At 46.5% G+C, this 17,532-nt stretch overlaps 2 protein-coding genes and 1 long non-coding RNA gene across 5 annotated transcripts; 2 read left to right on the forward strand and 1 right to left on the reverse strand.

Annotated features, from left to right (window-relative positions):
• Positions 1-8,125: 8,125 nt before the first annotated feature.
• Positions 8,126-12,980, forward strand: GTPBP8 (GTP binding protein 8 (putative)). 2 transcript variants are annotated; one of them, XM_039717875.1, is made up of 7 exons: positions 8,126-8,465; positions 8,781-8,879; positions 9,355-9,485; positions 9,832-9,931; positions 10,341-10,459; positions 10,905-11,028; positions 11,633-12,980. In XM_039717875.1, exons 1-6 carry the CDS (start codon positions 8,172-8,174, stop codon positions 10,987-10,989), a joined length of 828 nt encoding a protein of 275 aa, XP_039573809.1. In that variant the 5' UTR covers positions 8,126-8,171; the 3' UTR covers positions 10,990-11,028; positions 11,633-12,980. The 2 variants fall into 2 exon arrangements, with proteins under 2 accessions (XP_039573809.1, XP_039573808.1); XM_039717874.1 differs by having other exon boundaries at positions 11,630-12,973.
• A 124-nt stretch (positions 12,981-13,104) lies between these two features.
• Positions 13,105-14,666, reverse strand: LOC120506377. The gene is made up of 3 exons (XR_005628504.1): positions 14,533-14,666; positions 13,913-13,988; positions 13,105-13,423 (listed from the first exon to the last, which is right to left on the reverse strand). It is a non-coding gene; the product is annotated as an uncharacterized LOC120506377 (long non-coding RNA).
• TAF13 (TATA-box binding protein associated factor 13) lies at positions 13,954-17,038 on the forward strand. 2 transcript variants are annotated; one of them, XM_039717876.1, is made up of 4 exons: positions 14,687-14,766; positions 14,891-14,969; positions 15,460-15,557; positions 16,394-17,038. In XM_039717876.1, the coding sequence occupies exons 1-4, from the start codon at positions 14,740-14,742 to the stop codon at positions 16,562-16,564; spliced, it is 375 nt and encodes a 124-aa protein (XP_039573810.1). In that variant the 5' UTR covers positions 14,687-14,739; the 3' UTR covers positions 16,565-17,038. The 2 variants fall into 2 exon arrangements, with proteins under 2 accessions (XP_039573811.1, XP_039573810.1); XM_039717877.1 differs by lacking the exons at positions 15,460-15,557; positions 16,394-17,038 and adding an exon at positions 15,354-15,441 and having other exon boundaries at positions 13,954-14,766.
• Positions 17,039-17,532: the final 494 nt, after the last annotated feature.

The raw sequence follows: 17,532 nt of genomic DNA on the forward strand, positions 1-17,532 counted from the left end.
AACATTTTTTCTTGATTTTTTTTTTTTTCTGGAAGACACACTACTTAAATACTAGGAAGCAAGGTACCTGAAATGGAATGATCTAATTTAATATAACATGAGTTAATTTCCAATTGCATATATATTAGATTTGACCTTATACAGAAAGACTGATACTTGCATGTGTGATAACAGCACCTGTAGTTGTACTAGAGAGAGGATGGAAGACAGAGCTGACAGGATTGGGGAGGATCCAGCTTGCATGCTGTGCTTCTGCACAATTACACTGGCTGCACTGTAGATGTTTGCTTCCCTCTTCTGAGAGTTGCGGTACTGCTGAGTTCTTGCAGCAGGCCACATCACTGACATATAACACGACTTTCTTTCATCTTTGCTCAAGTCCAGACACCTCTGCAGGTGGAAGCTGCCTCGGTTTGCACCACTTTGACATTGTCCTAGGAAACAAGGCACCAACACCATGAAGACAAGGCTGTTGTGGGAATACAGTTTTGTTTTCTAGGAATGTAAAAACAGAATTCCTCCCTTTTATTTGTTAGAGAAACCCAATACCATAAGGCTTCATGTCTATGGTCTCACATGAGCATGACCATGTGAGTTGGCCATGCTCCAGCCAGCACCCAAAGGAAAGCTGCCAAGAGCCGTGGCACAGAGTGGAGCTAAAGCATGACTCAAAGACAGTAGTTAGTTCTGCCTCTGTGGTGTTTGCAGAGGAATTCAGGGCAGCAACTACACCTTCTGCCAGAGGCCAGCTTAGGTAGACTAATCAGCCAAGCTGCCAGAAATCCCCAGCAGTTACAACAGCAGCAGACCTGTTCAGCTCTCATGCAATACTTCCTGCTTTTCTGTACTGACCTTGCCTTCCCTGGCTTTCTTTACCTAGCACAAAAGAGGCCAAAAGTCTGTCTCTGAGCTCAGATGGGTATTTTGCAGCTTCTTTAATCTTCATAGCCTGGCAATCTTTATTCAAAGATTGGAAAACCCCTAACCATTCCCTTTTGTATTTTTTCTTCTGAATTATTTATGGGAGCAGGAAGAGCCAGGTGTGGACTTCCCTCCCTCCCTGTCTGCCCCAACTGAGCAGTTCCAGTCCTTGGACAAACCTCCATGAACATGTGCAGGACTGATGGCTTTGGGACAGACTGAGGTGACCATGCATGCCATGAATTAGTACCACAAGTCCTTCTAAGCTCTTCTGGACTGGCCAAAGGGGTTTATGTGTATTGTGTCTCATACATCTCTATTAAAGAAGATGTAGAGCTCAAAAGCAGCCAGCAAGAAGAGGAGACTCATAAGGCTCATAAGGCTGATGACACAGGGAAGAAGGCATCCACTCTTCTTAGGAAGAAACAGATGCTCTTTCAGTACATCTCACAGACCCCGTTTCCCTTGTGCCTCTGTCAGGATGGCATCTTCTGGACAATGCTGTCTATGTGCTGTACTTCAGAGGATGACCTAAGGCAGCCGGAATACAGTGCCAGACACACAACTGGGAAGAAACAACATACTCCCAAATCCTTGATGGAGGAAGTTTGTCTTTCACTGTATGGCCACTCCTGCCCACAGCACTGCTGCAGGCCTTGCATGTGCATCCCAGCAAATCTCAGCTCTCATTCTCTTCCAGCTGAGTGTTTCAGTCAATTACCTATGGCTGCACACAACTTCCCAACCACATCTTCAACTTCACTCTCTAAAGCCTCCACCTACCAGCCAGCTTCGGGAGCTGTAAGCTGGCTTTCAGTCTTCCCGTCACAACCCATGTGGAACCAAACAATTAGCAACATGTAATGGCACCACTGGATTACAATACATTGATCTGGGTGATCGTACCATTGACACATTTCGGTGTCATGAACTTCTGAATTAATCCCACCTTTCCATTTATCCCTGGAGGTGGATGGCAAATGCACTGCATCCATCTCTTTTCCTGCAACAACTTCACAAAGGGTTTTACAGTTCAGACAGCACTTGTGTTTATCCTTCCACCTCCCAGTAAATTTCTTACTGGAAACTCAGCTGCCACGTTTCCTGCTGCAATCCTGCCAGTGCCACTTGTGTTTGCTTGCTGCATGAACAGAGGGCTGCTGCACAGGGCTCTGAACATCAAATGCACAAAGGGAAGCTCACCAGAGGGACAGCAGGCTATGGTCTGGCTCCAGTTCCCAGCTGGGTGGGACACCATGCAGGTGGTCACATTGGTGACACTGGTGCTACACGCTGTGAACTTGCTGAGAACAGTCACTGTCCCGTTGTCGTGGCACTTCTCCTCTGCAGTGGAGCTGCCCTCTGGGACCCACGAGAGCTGAGCCGGCGGCTTCCCCGCCGCTGCCTCGCACACGGGGCTGCCCTGCTCATCACAGGACAGGCTCAGCCTCGGCGGGGCTGCAAAGCACCAGCAAGGGGACATGTATGGAGTTAGTTTGGCACAGCTGGGCTGGGCTGCTCTTGTTCTCCACCCAAAATGAACCTGAACTGAACCCAGTGAAAAGAGAAGAACAAGGTTGGGGCTATCATCCCATCCCATCCCATCCCATCCCATCCCATCCCATCCCATCCCATCCCATCCCAGACAAAGAGCAGCTCTCTTTTTCCCTTTTGCCCAACTCCCCCCCATCCAGATGAGCCTTTTCACAGCCATTCACATCTTCTGTGTGTACATGGGAAATTGCTTTATGCCTGTCATTTCTAACTAGACAGTGGAAACAGGGAGCAGCAGAAGGGAGAAGAGTTATGGGAAATAAGGAGAAAGGAGACACAGAGATACTCGCAATGAAATGCATGAGTTTGTCTCAGCAAGAGTCACAGAATCACAGAATGGCTTAGGTTGGAAGGGACCTTGAAGAAAATGAGTTTTAGTGACAGTCTGAAAGCTGTATGTGAGGAGAATATCTCTCAGGTTGCCTTTTCCCTCAACATCACTGCCCTGTACAGTAGAATGAAAGTGTGAAAACATCCACCCCACTTTTGTTCAAGACATAAGCTGCCCTTTTAATGCAGTTAAGCACGGTGACAATTTCTGCCCTGATGTTCCAAAGCTTCTAGTAACCAATTTCCTTGATTATAGTGGTGACAGATTAAATATTTGAGGAGTCCAGGGCATTTCACTGGAGAGAAAACCTGTTTCTGTTTGCTGTTAGATGCAGAGATCCTCAAGATTCTCAAGATCACTTTTTGACCTGTTCCACCTCTGCTAACAAAAGCAAACTAGAAAAACAACCAGGAATCTGCATAATTAATGTAGATCAAGAAGGGAAAGTATTATAGCTGTATTCTCAGATCCCATATTTTTGCAATTTGCTCTTCTTACTGAAACTTTCATTCTGAAAAGTTCTTTTTCTTTTCACTTGACAGTCAAATACTCCAAAACATTTAACTTTCAGAGACGTTCATTGAGTTTCTTCCTAGTACTGATGTCGTAAATTTGGGTCTAGGAGAAAAATAAAACCCAACAAATTTAACACATATTGAAAAGAGAATTTCACTTCTGTAAAACCAGTGGAAACGACTCCTCAGCTGTGGCTAGCAGTGTTAGTTGCCACAGGAATAATAATGACTTGCTTTCAGTACTTTAATATAGAACCTTTAAAAAAGCCTTTTCCATTAATGTGTATAATGAGTATTTAAACTTTTTAACTGTTTTTTGTTAGTGTTTCAGAATATCCAGTCCTTGAGACATCTGTGGCCTTGATTTCCTTCTTGGGACTAGAGACACTTCACCCTGCACCCAATCGCATAGTTTGCATAGAGGAAAATGCAGAGCTTCTTAGCATTTTATACAAATCATTTGGCCCTTAAAACTCCATATCCTAGTAACTCTAGTTCCTAAACCACCTTCCAAGTGAAAAGAAGATAAGATATACTTTAAGGGGAAGCACAGACTCAGACACAGTCAGTAGAGCTGTTAATGTCACAAAAGAAAGCAGGCAAGCTGGTGTGCTCACCCTGTCCTTTCCAGCATGCTTCCTAGTGACAATATTTGGTCCACCTTTCTCTTGAGGGAAATGAAACTCAAGAACTCAGCTGGTTTTGGTTCATGGGACCTAAACCAACTGTCCCAAATGCACCTCACTGCTCTCCCAGAACTCCATCTCCGGCTGGTCTCACAGCTACTCTTCTCCAACAGATATCTGAATGGAATGATGGTTTGACATGTCTCACAATGCTGGGATAGACAAGATCGGACCAGACAAGACAACTAGGGTTGCCACTTCCTTCCAGCTCCGTGCTCTTGACTATTGTTTGCAATTTAGGTCAGTGTCAATGGTTATAGATCCCTCTTTCAAACTCCAGAGGAATGATTGTCAGAGTTTTTAATGTGGACTAAATTACTTTTGTAGCAATTCCCTAACACTTGAACTACATAGCCAGCAACCGAAAAGAGACATCTGCTGCCACAGACATGAGCCATAGGCAATGTCAGTGTGAACGCCCGATGTTTGGCAATAACATGCGCTATAAAAAGCAGAGTCTTTCAGGGGAGATACAAAGCAGGGTTAATGTTGGTCATTTACCAGCTCTGTCCACAGTAACCTGCCATCTTCCATCTCCATACGGTCTGCCCCAGAGAACCTAGACTGCAGTTTGGCCCAAGAAAAAAACAACACCTTCTACTGAATGTACAGTTCCAGTCTCCAGGTTTTAGATATGGTTTTACTGCATGCTCTCTGCTAAAATTAGAAGCATTCAAAAGGTCCTATATGACCTTAATTTGTTCCTGCTACCTATGTAGTCATATTAAAAAGAGACTTAATTAGTGGCTGGGACCCTGGCCAGTGTACTGGGCACTTCTCATCATCACGCCTGCAGATGTGGTGTTAAATGGGCCAATCAGTTTCTCTGCTGCCTTCCCTTCTGCATCTGGTGAGCTGTTCTGGGTGTAATGTGCTGCAGAACATGTGCCTGGCAGGAGTAACTATTACAGGGTGCTGTGAAACAGGCAAGTCTGCTGCCTGCAGCTGTGAACTGTGTGGGACTCTGAGTCAAAAGGAGCTGAAAGCACTTGTTCTGCTTCATGTGTCACAATTTGGCACAGAAATGAGGAAATCTACCGGCTTGTGTGGTTATGAACATGTCTCTCTCCAGCCAGTGATTTTTTTCTGTTAATAGATTCACCACAGATTTCAATTCAATTAAGCTGCTGCTTTAGTACACCCCAAAAAAAGGATTAGCAGTGTTCCTGAAGTAATTCTTGAAAGTTTAGCCTTTTTCCCCCCTGCATTTATAAGTATTTGTGCCATAGGCAGTGACAGGAGAGGGGCCTCTCCCATATAAATAAAAATGAAAGTCATCTGTAGATTTATTTGGGAGCACTCTTCTAAGTATGCATGTAGCAGCCAGTGACTACTGTCTGTCCTGAGCTACGCACATTTGAGCTCTGTCTTGCTGTGAAACAAAGCAGGTTTTAAGAGGACTTAATTTATAGGACTCAGGTAGAATACAGGGTTTTTTTCCCTAGGTTTACCCTATTAACTGTTATGAATAAAAAGTTATCTTTTTTTTTTAGGTTGCAGAGTTAAAAACAAGTCAAACCAGTGCTGTTAAGTTAGTTTCATTGTTAAGAGTTCTTCTTCAATTACCTGTTAATGGTTGGTGATTACCCTGATGCTTGCCAGGGAGGGACAAGGGACAGACCCTCCAGATAGGAGGAGAATGGGAGTGGCATTAGAGCTAGTATGCAGATGAGAAATGCATTGCGCCCCAAATTTTGCAGTTTTCCAGGAAAATCCCTAAGAATTACAAGCCAACATAAAACTAAGTGACCTAAGTGATGTCTAAGGATGGGAACGTATTCCCATACCTGTTTGGATCCTTTTTGCTTCTCACCCTAGCCTGAAAAGATGTTGATTAAAGAGACGACCCGGGGTGTTGGACCAAAAAGGTGGAATCTGCTAATCTCCCATGAGGACAGAATCTCCAGCTCTGCCTGCAGACCAGCGGACACAGCGGACACAGCTGCATCACCCTCCTTCTCCATGCCACACCTGGGAGCAACGGCGGCATGGGCGCGCCCCGTCGATTTCCCCCCACCTGAGCTGATTCTTAATAAAGGCATTAAAAAGGAGAAAGATCTCCTGCCAATTTATTTCATTAACCTCTTACTGTTAAGCACTTTAATTGATCATAAATTTGAGAAGCAGCTGATGGATTTCAGTAGAAGTTTGTCTTCCTAGAAAATATTCAAAGCTATCTCTGAAAAACATGTATGTTTTTGGCTGCCCGTTTCTTAAGGGATCAAAGTTCTCTCGCTATAACTTTGTAACTGAGCTCAATACAAAGAAAGTAGGATACAGCCTCTGTTACCTTCTAACAGTCCTTCCTGGCCCTGAATCTATTAATTGTAATAATGAAACCATCCAGACTTACAGGGCTTTAAACTGAGGGCTGTGACTACAGAAGAAAAAGGGATCTCTGTCTCAAAGGAAAGGCTGGCCTGGGTATAAGGTTGAAATCAGGATATTTTAATGTATTACTTTTATGAAGATACTGATGAAGTTTACTTTCATTTGATGGTGTTAAAATTACAGTACTTTGAAGCTGAAATGTCTCAAGGACATACATTTATTTCTGTGGTTTTACAGCCCTATGAACTGTAGTTATGAAGGAGAACAATGCAAAAAGCTTTATGTGTATTTTTTGATAGGAAAACAGCACTCTGATACATATCAATTAAGTAGTAAAACTTCAGGGCTCTTCTTACTGTAGTGTGAACACTGGTGACAACAGTTTTACGGTTGCTTTGGGTTTATTTTATTCAAAATAAAACTGACCTCTACAGAGTTCTCCAATATTGGATTTTACCAATATCACCGAACGGGACTGCCTTGGCTTGTCTGGTCCCAGCTGCTGAGCCAAACAGCAGCACCTCTAGTGTTTTGCACCCTGGAGATGCTCTGGCTAGCTATGAGCACGTGAAGACAAGTCCAGGCATGCCCCGAGCTCCAGTGCTTACGGGCTGGGGCTTGTTGGTAGCTGAGGGTCACTCCTCAGGCCTCCCTGAGCTGGAGAAACCTTTTAAGGCGATGGTGAAGAAGGAATCGGTCCTCGCGGAGGGTTAATCCAGAAATTTTATTCTGGGTTGCACAGCCTCTGAATCCAGTAACAGCTCCATGAGAACTCTCTGCGCATGGTGTGCTTGCCCTTTTAACCTGGGGGAGAGGGGCAGGGGAGGGAACACAGGGACCACCAACCAGGTACGGGGGGAGGGGGCCTCAGGGGAGAGGCTGGATGGGCCAATGGCCCCCCAGAGGGTGGAGAGCATCCTTTGAACCTGCCAATCACTCGATGCTCCCCTGGAATTTCTGGGTTGATAGACAGTGCTCAGCAGGAGTCAAGGTGGGGGAAAGGAGAGGTGATTGACACACCACCTGGGGAAGGAAACTTCAGGGAGGAACCAGGGAAACTGAGGCACACCATGACAACACACTGTAACACTCCTTGAGAAAATGTTTTGTTGGGGCTTTCTTTCCCTGAAAAAAAATAATTGTTTTACTCATCAGAAGAGCACTTGGAAAACTGGTGGCTGCAGCCAGGAGGGGTATAGTGCTATAGGACAGGGCTGCTTTGCCCTACTCCTTGGCCAAACAGTGCATCAGCACACAGAGCCCTCAGCAGCTTGATAGTGTGGCTGGGCTTGGCCTGAGAACAGACATAAGAAGATATGGAGCTGAAAAGATGATACAAAACTGGGAGGAGCTGTTGACTCCCTCAAAGGCAGAGGGAGTGCCCTGCAGAGACCTCGATAAATTAAAGGACAGGGCAATCAACAACTGTATCAAGTTCAATAAGGGAAAGTGCCAGATTCTGTACCTTGGATGGGGCAACCCTGGATGTATGGACAGACTGGGGAATGAGTGGGAAAGCAGCACCATGGAAAGGGACCTGGGGGTCTTGGTCGATGGAAAGTTGAATCTGAGCTTTGGAGATGGTGCTATGCAGGGTCAGCAGTTGGACTTGATGATCCTTGTGTGTCCCTTCCAACTCCGCATATTCTGTGATTCTACAAACAGCCGGGACTGGGCAGCACCTGCGGCTCTCGGTGGCGGATGCGGACGCCGAGCGCACACGCCATACAGGGCCCTGACAGGCCCCGGCTGGGTGGGGGCAGCCGCGGCACCGCCCCGTTGTCCCGCCCGCTGCCTTCCGGGGCCGGCCGCGTCCTGCCTCCCGCCGCTGGCATGCTGCTGCTGCGGCCGGGTGGTGCTGCAGGCCGGGCCTCGCTGCCGCTGGCTGCCCTGTCCCAGGTGCTGCGGCTGGAGCGGAGCCGCCGCACCGCGATCGTGTTCCCGCTGCAGAAGCTGGAGCGGTACCTGGCGCCCGGCACGGACACGGCGCCGTTCCGCCTCTTCCAGCCCGGGCTGGCTGCCCTGCAGCGCGCCGAGGCGCTCTTCAGGTCCGACCGCGGCCACCCCATCGACTACGTGAGCTCCGCCGTGCGCATGGACCATGCCCCGCCGCCGGCCCTGCCCGAGGTCAGGCGAGCGCTGCCCCCGCGCTCCTCGGCCGGGACCGTGTCGGGGTAGCGCCTTCCCCGCTCCCGGGCCACCCCGGACTGGGCTCAGCTGCGCCAGTAAAGGAGTGGTGGAATGGTTGTGCAGCTCTGTCAGAGCGCTGCGCAGTATGTGGGGCACTTGCTGCTTTTTAACATAGCGTTTATTTGTTGTTGTTGTTGTTAGCCGTTGTGCAGTGCGGGAGCCTGCCATGTTCGTGGCTGAGAAGTGACCAGGACTGTCTTCCGAGAGAGGTGGGCAGGTGTAGATGTGCCTTCTCTGCCTCTCCCCCTGCAGGTGTGCTTCATCGGCCGAAGCAATGTGGGGAAGTCATCTTTAATCCGGGCCTTGTTTTCACTGGCTCCAGAAGTGGAAGTTAGAGTGTCAAAAACTCCAGTGAGTGACGTTTTTAACTTCCCTCTGTTTGAGTCATAAGCTGCTACCATCCAGAGGATAGGGCTGAGAAGGCTGTGAGGGAACAAGCTCTTGAGTAGCCTGAAATGAGAGAAAGTGCCAGCTCTGGTAGCCATCCTCATGACTGGCACTGGCCTTGCTCTAGCCCAGGGAGAGGCAGGAGGAGCCCAGCCTAGCTCTTCAGGCAGATGAAGGAGCTGCACAACCTGAGCTGGTCTGCTCTAAAGGCCTTTGAGAAGAACAAAGCTTAGAGACCCATTAAGGTATTTTTAGTCCATTTTATGATTAGAGCCATGTAGGATTGCTACATGGGTAGGAGACTGGGCAGTTTAAAGCATTCTGGGGGGGCAGGGGTCTGGTATAGAGATATTTTGCAGAGCACATCCTAGTACACTGCTTAAAGCACCTTTTTTGGAAACCACCCCTGTGCTTCATCTTGCCTCAATCCTCTCTTCAGGGCCACACCAAGAAGATGAATTTCTTCAAAGTAGGGAAGTACTTTACTCTGGTGGATATGCCAGGATACGGCTATCGTGCCCCGCAGGACTTTGTTGAGATGGTGGAGGCCTATCTGCAGGAGCGGCACAAGTAAGGGACCTACCTGTACCTCAGCACAGGGAAAGCCAGAGAGACACCCCTATACAGCATCATGTAATGAGGGGAGAAAATGCAGAGGGGTAGCTGCTTCCGTCCATTAGTTCTGACATCATTTCCCTGGAAGCTTCTGCAATGTCACTCATTCATGCTCAGACGGGTTAAAACAGCAGGAAAGACTGAGGTGCTGCTCCATGCTGACCTTCAGTTTCCATGCATGGTTTTTCTTGGCTCTTCCTATACCCAGATCCCATGTTACTTGTTTTTGCTTATGAATTTGGAAGTAGCAGAGCAGGTATGAAATAATGGTGACAATTATTGTTGCTTGTATTTCTGGCAGCTTGAAGAGGACTTTTCTATTAGTTGATGGTGTAGTTGGACTCCAGAAAACAGATCATATTGCAGTAGAGATGCTGGAAGAGTTTGGGATTCCTTATGTGGTAAGTAATGCTTCATTCTTGGGTCAGTTATAAGGTACAGGTAATCTAGAAAGGTGTGTACATCCATCTGAGCTTATGCAAGTTGACCTACCTAAGCAGTAACCCTTTATTGTTAATAAAACAGGTTTGTAATGTGTTGAGGGAGACAAATGGGATTTAAGAGAGGTTTTATGTGGTTTATTAAATAGATTATTTTTTTTCCAGTGCTCAGCTTGAGCAGCTTGAAAAGGCACACTCCTTATGTAGGCCATAGTTTTGGTGAACTGTGTTAGACTATTTTTTCCCATAGTTATGACCAGAGCTTTCAGACTGCTTTGTAATATGGTCTAGGACTCTTACAGATGTTCCAGCTTAACAGCAAAGTAATCTTACTTTCTTCTCTGAATCCTCCCTTTCTGGATCCATGCAGATGGTGTTAACAAAAATTGACCGAGCTTCCAGGGGATTATTGTTAAAGAATGTACTGAAGATCCAGGAGTTTGTAAAGGAGAGCACTCAGGGATGCTTTCCTCAGCTGTTCCTGGTCAGGTAAAGCTCCTCTCCACTGCTGCTGTTGCCTTTCTGGTGATGAGTTCAGTAGGGCAAGATACCTAACACAAGTCTGTCTGCTCTAGAGGCAGCACCTCTCTGTGCCTTAAGGATAGAGGGTGGGCTGCTGATGGGGAAATATCCCTTCCATTCTTTCCCCCTTCTCTGCAAGTGAGTGAAGTTTGTTTCCAAGGGTGCTTCTTCCTTTGGCCTTTCTCAAAGCAAGGCAGCAATTCCTGTGCTGCATGGTAGCAGGCTTTCCCATTTTATTTGGAGTCCTGGTAACAGTAAGAGCTGCAGTTGTTGGATTACATAGCTAAAGTGCAGGCTTTTCCCAATCTGTACTCTGAGACATGTTACTGAGCACAGCCAGTGGCTGTTTGCCTTTATTACTCCAAGACACATCAATATGTGGCACTGAACATCTATGCCTCTGTTTCCACAGTTCTGTGGAGTTCTCAGGGGTTCACTTGCTCAGGTGTTTTGTGGCCCATGTTACTGGAAACCTGCCCACTGTAGAGGCCAGCTGAAAAGACCTACTGATCTGCTTGGCTCATCAGGAACAAAAGGTACCAAAACCAGAGATCTGAGGTTTTTGTTGCAAATAACCTAAGTTACTCTATGGTATTTTTGAATAAATTAGTATTTATAAAGCTAAATTTTTTCTTTATTAGGTTCATCAGTTCAGGAAGTTTGCAGTGTGAATTAATCCAGGTTATTATAAAACTGTTTCATAAAACCTACATGATTGTGATAAGGAGAGAAGAAGTAGGTAGCCTCCATAAAGAAGGGAAGTTTTAATACAGCATCTCCTCTCCCTGCACTGAAATGTTCAAAAATCTACTACTCCATGCCTAACCTCTGCTGTATTTAGGATACTAGAGACAGTCTAGTAATTTCATTATTAAAGAGGCATTTAATCTAGGAAAGAAAAACTACAGCCCTAACATTAAGCAAACTGTATTGCCCAGTTGAACTGTATGATACACAGAGATTTACTTCTGTCATCTGGGGTTAGGGTTAGGATAGCAGGGGCCAAAAACTACTCTTGTCCAACCTACCTGCTCTAAGGCCATGCAGACTGGAAATAGCCAACCTGTTATCTGTGAAGGTGTGTTTGATATCTTATATATTTTACTTTTGTAACTCTTTTCTGTGTCCTGTGTTCAGTAGGTGTAGCAGGATAGCATGCCTTGCTTGCAGACATTGAGTTGTCCCTGTTCCACAAGGATGAAGGAGAGAACACATCTTTTATGGGATCTGCTTTTCCAGGAGTGTTGGCTTGAAACAGAGTGGAATAAAAGACTGACATATAGAGGAGCCCTGTCCTGCACACTGTCATGAGTCAGTGCTGCATCTACCTTCTGTTTTGAGATCCAGCATGAATTTCTGCAGCTCCACGTGGATGAATTGCCAGATCTGAGGCACACCATCCATGATCTGTATCTGCTTTAGCCTGGCAGCTGAAGCACAACACTGATATGTCCTGTATGCTTTAGGGGAACTGCTTCCCACAGCAGCTGTGTCTGTCTAAGAGCACTTGAAACTGTCCAGTTACAAGGCAGAACTGGACAAAAGGACAGCCATCAATAGCAGACCTCATACAGGAGAACTTAGTCTAAAGCTATGAATTGCCTGTGTCAAATCCTGGCACTCAATCTTTGCCATGTCTTGACGTGGCCAGATGTAGTTATGCAGTTGTCATTTACTTTAATGAAGTGTTTAAACCTCCAGAAAGGAAAGTTCTTTTGTAAACCACTCTGGCAGTGCAAAAGGACTAGAAATATCACTTTCTTTCACTGTGAAATTTCTTGTACCACACTAGACATGTATGCTGTTTTCAGCATACATGTAAGAAGATGAGCATGTGAGGAATGCAGTAAATGTGGCTTTCTAGCCTCTGCACCTTAGTGATCAAACCTGTAATTCTGTTAATATTTTGTCTTTAGTCCCAAAATGCTTCAGGACAAACCAGCCCAAGGGATGCATGATGCCAGAAATGCAGTAGTAGCTATACAGATGGAACAGGTGAAAGTGAACACTTTCACCTGTTCCATCTGTAGGAAGGGCCTTTTTGTAGTATCTTGAAACCAGGATCTTCCAAAAACATCAAGGCTGTAATTTTCAAGGCCTCAGCCTTGACTCAAGTGCCTCTGAAAATAACCCTGAATATGTAAAAAAGTGCTTTTCTGGTTTTAGTCCCTCCTCAAGAACAAAACCCCTTTCATTTCCTTAAAACTCCTTACAGTGCTAGGAAGTCTTTTACTAACCATGTAAATACATTAAATAAGTGCAGTTAATCCATTTGTACAAACAAATTGTATGTGTGTGCATGGAACATTAGGTACCATCTTCTCCAGTTTTACCTAGGGCCACATCTTGGTTTTATTCACAAGTGCTTTAGATACTGGAATAACTCCTGCATTTTGCTCAGTCATTTGCAAGAGCGAATGGTTTGATTCTTGAGTGCCCCTGTGATGAAACAGTAAATAAAATCAAGTCCTCTCCCTAAACAGTAAAACTTGGATTTAATTGCCTTTGTGGAAACAGGCTTTGGGAAAGCAGGTGTCTTGACACACTACTGGACTTTTTTTGCCAGGTTCTTAAGGAACCAGTTGAATTTTAGAGTGAGGAGCTGCACTTTCTCAGGCTGGAGACATAAAAGATCTCCCTTTCGCCCTCATTGATAAGTGGTGGGTGGGCCTGGCAGCATACTGATACAGTAGAGCTCATTTCCATTTTTAATTCAATTGTCTTTAGTTGTTTGCAGTGCATAAGCTTCACTTAAGTGGTAAAACTTTGCCTATTCTACAGCTGTTATTTACAGAAATGATGTTGAGTAGTAGCTTCCATGGAAAAGGATTTCACGTTGTGGATCTTCCCTGGTCTTTCAGCAGTACGTTCTCCACTTTCTTCCTCTACTCTGTCTTGTGTCTGGTCTGGTCTGTCATCATAACCCTGACACTGCAAAGGCAGTATTTTTGCAAGTGTCCAAAACTAGAACATTGCAGTCTGGACAGGTGCACTAGTAGGTCAGTAAAAACAGGTTAAACAATTGAGCTCAGAGCATAGAAGCCAGGGGGTCATACTCCAGTCACATGGCAGTTACAAATGGAACACAGCAAGGATGCGTTCTGGAATGTGTCTGGTTTAACATCTTTATGAGTAATCTGGAGGAGGTTGCTATCAAACGTTCCTAGGGCACCAAACTGGGGGGAAACAGTGAACATGCTCAAGGGCAGGGCTGGAGCAAAGGGGCTGACAGCAACTGTATGAAATACAACAGGACTGGAGCACCTCCCCTACAAAGACAAGCTGAGTCAGTCAGGTGGAAACCTCACAGCAACCTTCCAGTATGTGAAGGGATCCCGAAGAGAAGCCAGACAGGGCCCATCATAAAGTGTAGTGATAGGATAAGGGGGAATGGGTACAAACTGAAAGAGGGAGACTTACCTTGGGCAACCTGGTCTTGTGGGAGGGGTCCGTGTCCATGGCTGTTGTGGTGCACCAATTTAGTTGTTCTCTTGCACTGGGTGATTGGGAATTTGCACAGAATAGTTTTGTATTGCACTGTATAGCTTATGTTATATCACGTGATTTGTTACCCCATTTCCCCACCACATGGCCTTTCCCTCACCTGTCCCGGTACCCCCTGGTGGTCTCTCCCCTGGGTTACCCTTCCCCTCACCACTCCTCACTGGTGTCCCATTGGCTGTGGATCTCTCCCTCTGTCCCCATCGTGGGGTATAAAAGCTCCCTGCCACCAGGGAACACCCTCTTTTCTCCCATGGGTTTGTCTGCCTGATGTGTGTCTTGGAGCCGGAGTGCACCCCAACAGCCCAGGAAACACGTTTCTTCACACGGCAGGGGAATTGGGGTTAGATGATCGTTAAGGGCCTTTATTCCAACTCTTTTACATTCTATGATTCTGTGAACATGGGCAAGTGTGCCTCGCTGAAGGGAAGGAAAAGCCCCTGCCAACCGAACAAACCGACTGTGAAAAGCCACCCTTTCTGACCTCGTGGCTGACCCTCTTTCGAGCAGGGGGGTTAACAGACACCTCCCGAGCTCACTTTCAAACCACGCTATCCCGATCTGTCGATCCAACAATGAATGTCATATCCAGGTTTGGCGACGGTCACGACACCTACGCCGCAATACCACAGCGGTGCGCTCCGCACAGGCAGGCCCGGCAGCGCCGCCCCTCCCGCCCGGCGCGGCTCGGCGGGGCCGCGGGGCGGAGCCTGCCCGCGGAAGCTGTTCCGGGCCGCCGGGCAGCCATGGCGGATGAGGAGGAGGACGTGCCGGTGAGTGCCGGAGGGGCTATTCTTCCCGGGAATCCACAGCCCAGCCACGGACGGGGGAGTGGCGGGAAGAGGCCGGGGCCAGACGGGCGCTGACCGTGGCCTCCGCTCCGCTGTGCCCGTGTAGTTCGAAGAGGACGCGGAGGACGCCGGCGGGGGCCTGGACGGCGGGCAGGGCAGGAGGAAGCGGCTGTTCTCCAAAGAGTGTAAGTCGGTCCGGGCCTCAGAGCCCTGCCCAGCGCAGACCTGACCGGGTCACTCAGCTGAAACCCCGAGCCGACAGCTGTGGGGTCCCAAAACTCACTTCTCCTTAGCAAAACAGCGGCTTTCACAATGTACCTGGGCTGCAATTGCAGAAGTCTGCTATGTAGACCCCCCTCAAAAATACTGCTAGTGCATCCTCTGGACCTAGCTGTGCCCAAAGTCAGCTGCGCTGTCACTATGCAGTGCCCTGCAGCCTAAATGAATATTCAGAGAGCCTGTCCTCAGACATGCTCTTCTGTATGTACAGCTCCTGTCCCTACAGGAGGGCTTTTGTTGGCTTCTGTTTATTTCCTGTATGTTTCCTCAAGATTTGTCTTGCCTGACAGATGAGAGTGCCATCCTGGTGCCGGAACATGCAGGCTGGTGAGCTCTAACTAGATGTGTGCAGCACTGAGTGGATGAAAGCCTTACACTAAGTGTTTCTTTGTGCAGTAAGGTGCATGATGTATGGATTTGGAGATGACCAGAACCCTTATACAGAATCAGTGGACATTCTTGAGGACCTGGTAATAGAGTTTATCACTGAAATGGTAAGTCAGCTCTAGATGGCATGGTCAAAACATCCCCACCGGAACTTTAGCTTTTTTAAGGTTAATACCTCTGACTCAAATACTGCATTATCCCAGGCCCCAAAATCATGGCATTAGTAGGAGAAACATAAACTTGGAATTTGTTTTCTCAAGATGAAAGCAAAATTTATGAACCTTGCTCCATGTGGATTTAGAACTCTGAAGTGTTTAAGTAGCAGTTAGATCATATTGCAGGAGGGGAAATACCCAGCTGACTTGGGGTTCACTGTGGTATCACTGTGGTATGTGCAGCTGACAGAAAATGTGGCTCAGATTTGAAAGTCTCAACTTTTTGTGTTTGCCCAGTGTCTGTACATGGGATGGGAACTTAGCTCTGCCCTACAAAAGGAATGCATTCTTGGGCCTGAAGCCATTTCTCTTCCAGACCTGGATACCATTTCTAAGTATCCAAACATTCTCCTTTCTTTTGAAATGCTGGTCTTTCCTACCCTTATCAAAATGCCCTACACTGTCCTCTGATACAGTTACCTCACACTGCTTCCAAATTGTGCCTAATCTTCAGCCATTCTGCAGGCTGGGTGTCCTATATGTAATCTGGCCTTCGTTCTGATACCATTATATGATGTATATGTAGTGGTTATGTTCAGGGTGTAAGTGACAGCAGAGTAAGTCCATGGTTTACTGGGAAGTTCTCGTGTGACTAGGATGATGGTGCCCAGAACCTGCAATTGCTTACTTTTTTTATTACAAAATGACAGGAACTAAAGTGGAATTGAGACCTTAAAAAAGCACCATAGCAAAGGGATGCTGCTGACTTTTTTTTCCCCCTCTAACAGACACACAAGGCCATGTCCATCGGGCGGCAGGGTCGGGTGCAGGTTGAGGACATTGTCTTTCTAATACGCAAGGACCCCCGGAAGTTTGCCAGAGTTAAAGACCTCCTAACTATGAATGAAGAACTGAAACGAGCCAGAAAGGCCTTTGATGAAGCAAACTATGGGTCTTGATTCTGTGCACAAGCTGCACCGGGGCATTATTTGGGCACCTGCTGCCCCGTAAGAAGGAAGATCATGTATTGTTTGGAAGGGTTTTTTAGGATGGTCACTGCTGGGATGTCTGCCCTGACTCACAGCCTTTTCTGAGAAGTATTAGAGCAGCTAAAACGTTACTTGATTGTATGTGGTATACTTAGGTATTTTTATACCATTTGATGAAATGAGAAAAAGAGCTCTAAAAATGCCTGCAACGGCAGGAGTCTGTTTCAAGTAGGCCTGTGTTGCATCAGATGGCTCAAGGGCTGATGATTCATGATTCTCTGAAATTGTTTCAGTTGTCACTGGGTATTCCTGTGACGGGAAACCCTGAAAATGGATCTTGGTTATCTGTATGAAGACTTTAAGCCCAAACTGCTATCAAAGTTGTGCTCTTTGCTCTGTATTTGCTTCTTGAATAAAACATAAGTTTGTGCCCATGTTTCATAACTAAATGTATATGGATCAGTTCATGCAAGGCGGGTAATACAGGCCACACCTGTGCTTTTCTCTACTTCTGGAACAGCTATGGGAAGGTAGGTTCAGTTAACTCCTAATTTCAGAACAAGCATAACAAATGCTGAAACAGCAATAATGCTGCACATCAAGGCTGTCCCCTCTACAAGCAGCACAGAAGGAAGGGTGTAAGGCTTGGAAAGGTGCTGGCAAGTCTTTTGTCCAAAGCAGCAGTGAGTGATCAGCTGCAGCCTTTCTGCCATGGATGGGAACTGTTTGCACTGTGGATTTGACAGCAGCATTTAACATGTGGTCAGGCAGTAGAGAGGAGACACTGGAGTAAGGGTAACAAAGTCACTGTTCCTGGACAAAGGTAGGTAAAAGGATGGTGACTATTCAGTTATTTGAAACACCCTTAACAATCAGCCATTAAAAAAAAAGCTGGTTTACAAAAACATAATAAAATTGTTGTTACTTTCTTAACAGAA

This window comes from Passer montanus, unplaced genomic scaffold (assembly GCF_014805655.1).
Source record: "Passer montanus isolate IOZ18808 unplaced genomic scaffold, ASM1480565v1 scaffold39, whole genome shotgun sequence".
Taxonomy (NCBI): domain Eukaryota; kingdom Metazoa; phylum Chordata; class Aves; order Passeriformes; family Passeridae; genus Passer; species Passer montanus.

Bases quoted from the DNA above. Each gene is read 5' to 3' on its own strand.
- GTPBP8 (XM_039717875.1), top strand. From the start codon at position 8,172: ATGCTGCTGCTGCGGCCGGGTGGTGCTGCAGGCCGGGCCTCGCTGCCG. The intron at 8,466-8,780 runs GTCAGGCGAGCG...CTCCCCCTGCAG, and splicing joins CGCCGCCGGCCCTGCCCGAG to GTGTGCTTCATCGGCCGAAG. The intron at 9,932-10,340 runs GTAAGTAATGCT...GGATCCATGCAG, and splicing joins AGTTTGGGATTCCTTATGTG to ATGGTGTTAACAAAAATTGA.
- TAF13 (XM_039717876.1), top strand. From the start codon at position 14,740: ATGGCGGATGAGGAGGAGGACGTGCCG. The intron at 14,767-14,890 runs GTGAGTGCCGGA...GTGCCCGTGTAG, and splicing joins ATGAGGAGGAGGACGTGCCG to TTCGAAGAGGACGCGGAGGA. The intron at 15,558-16,393 runs GTAAGTCAGCTC...CCCCTCTAACAG, and splicing joins TAGAGTTTATCACTGAAATG to ACACACAAGGCCATGTCCAT.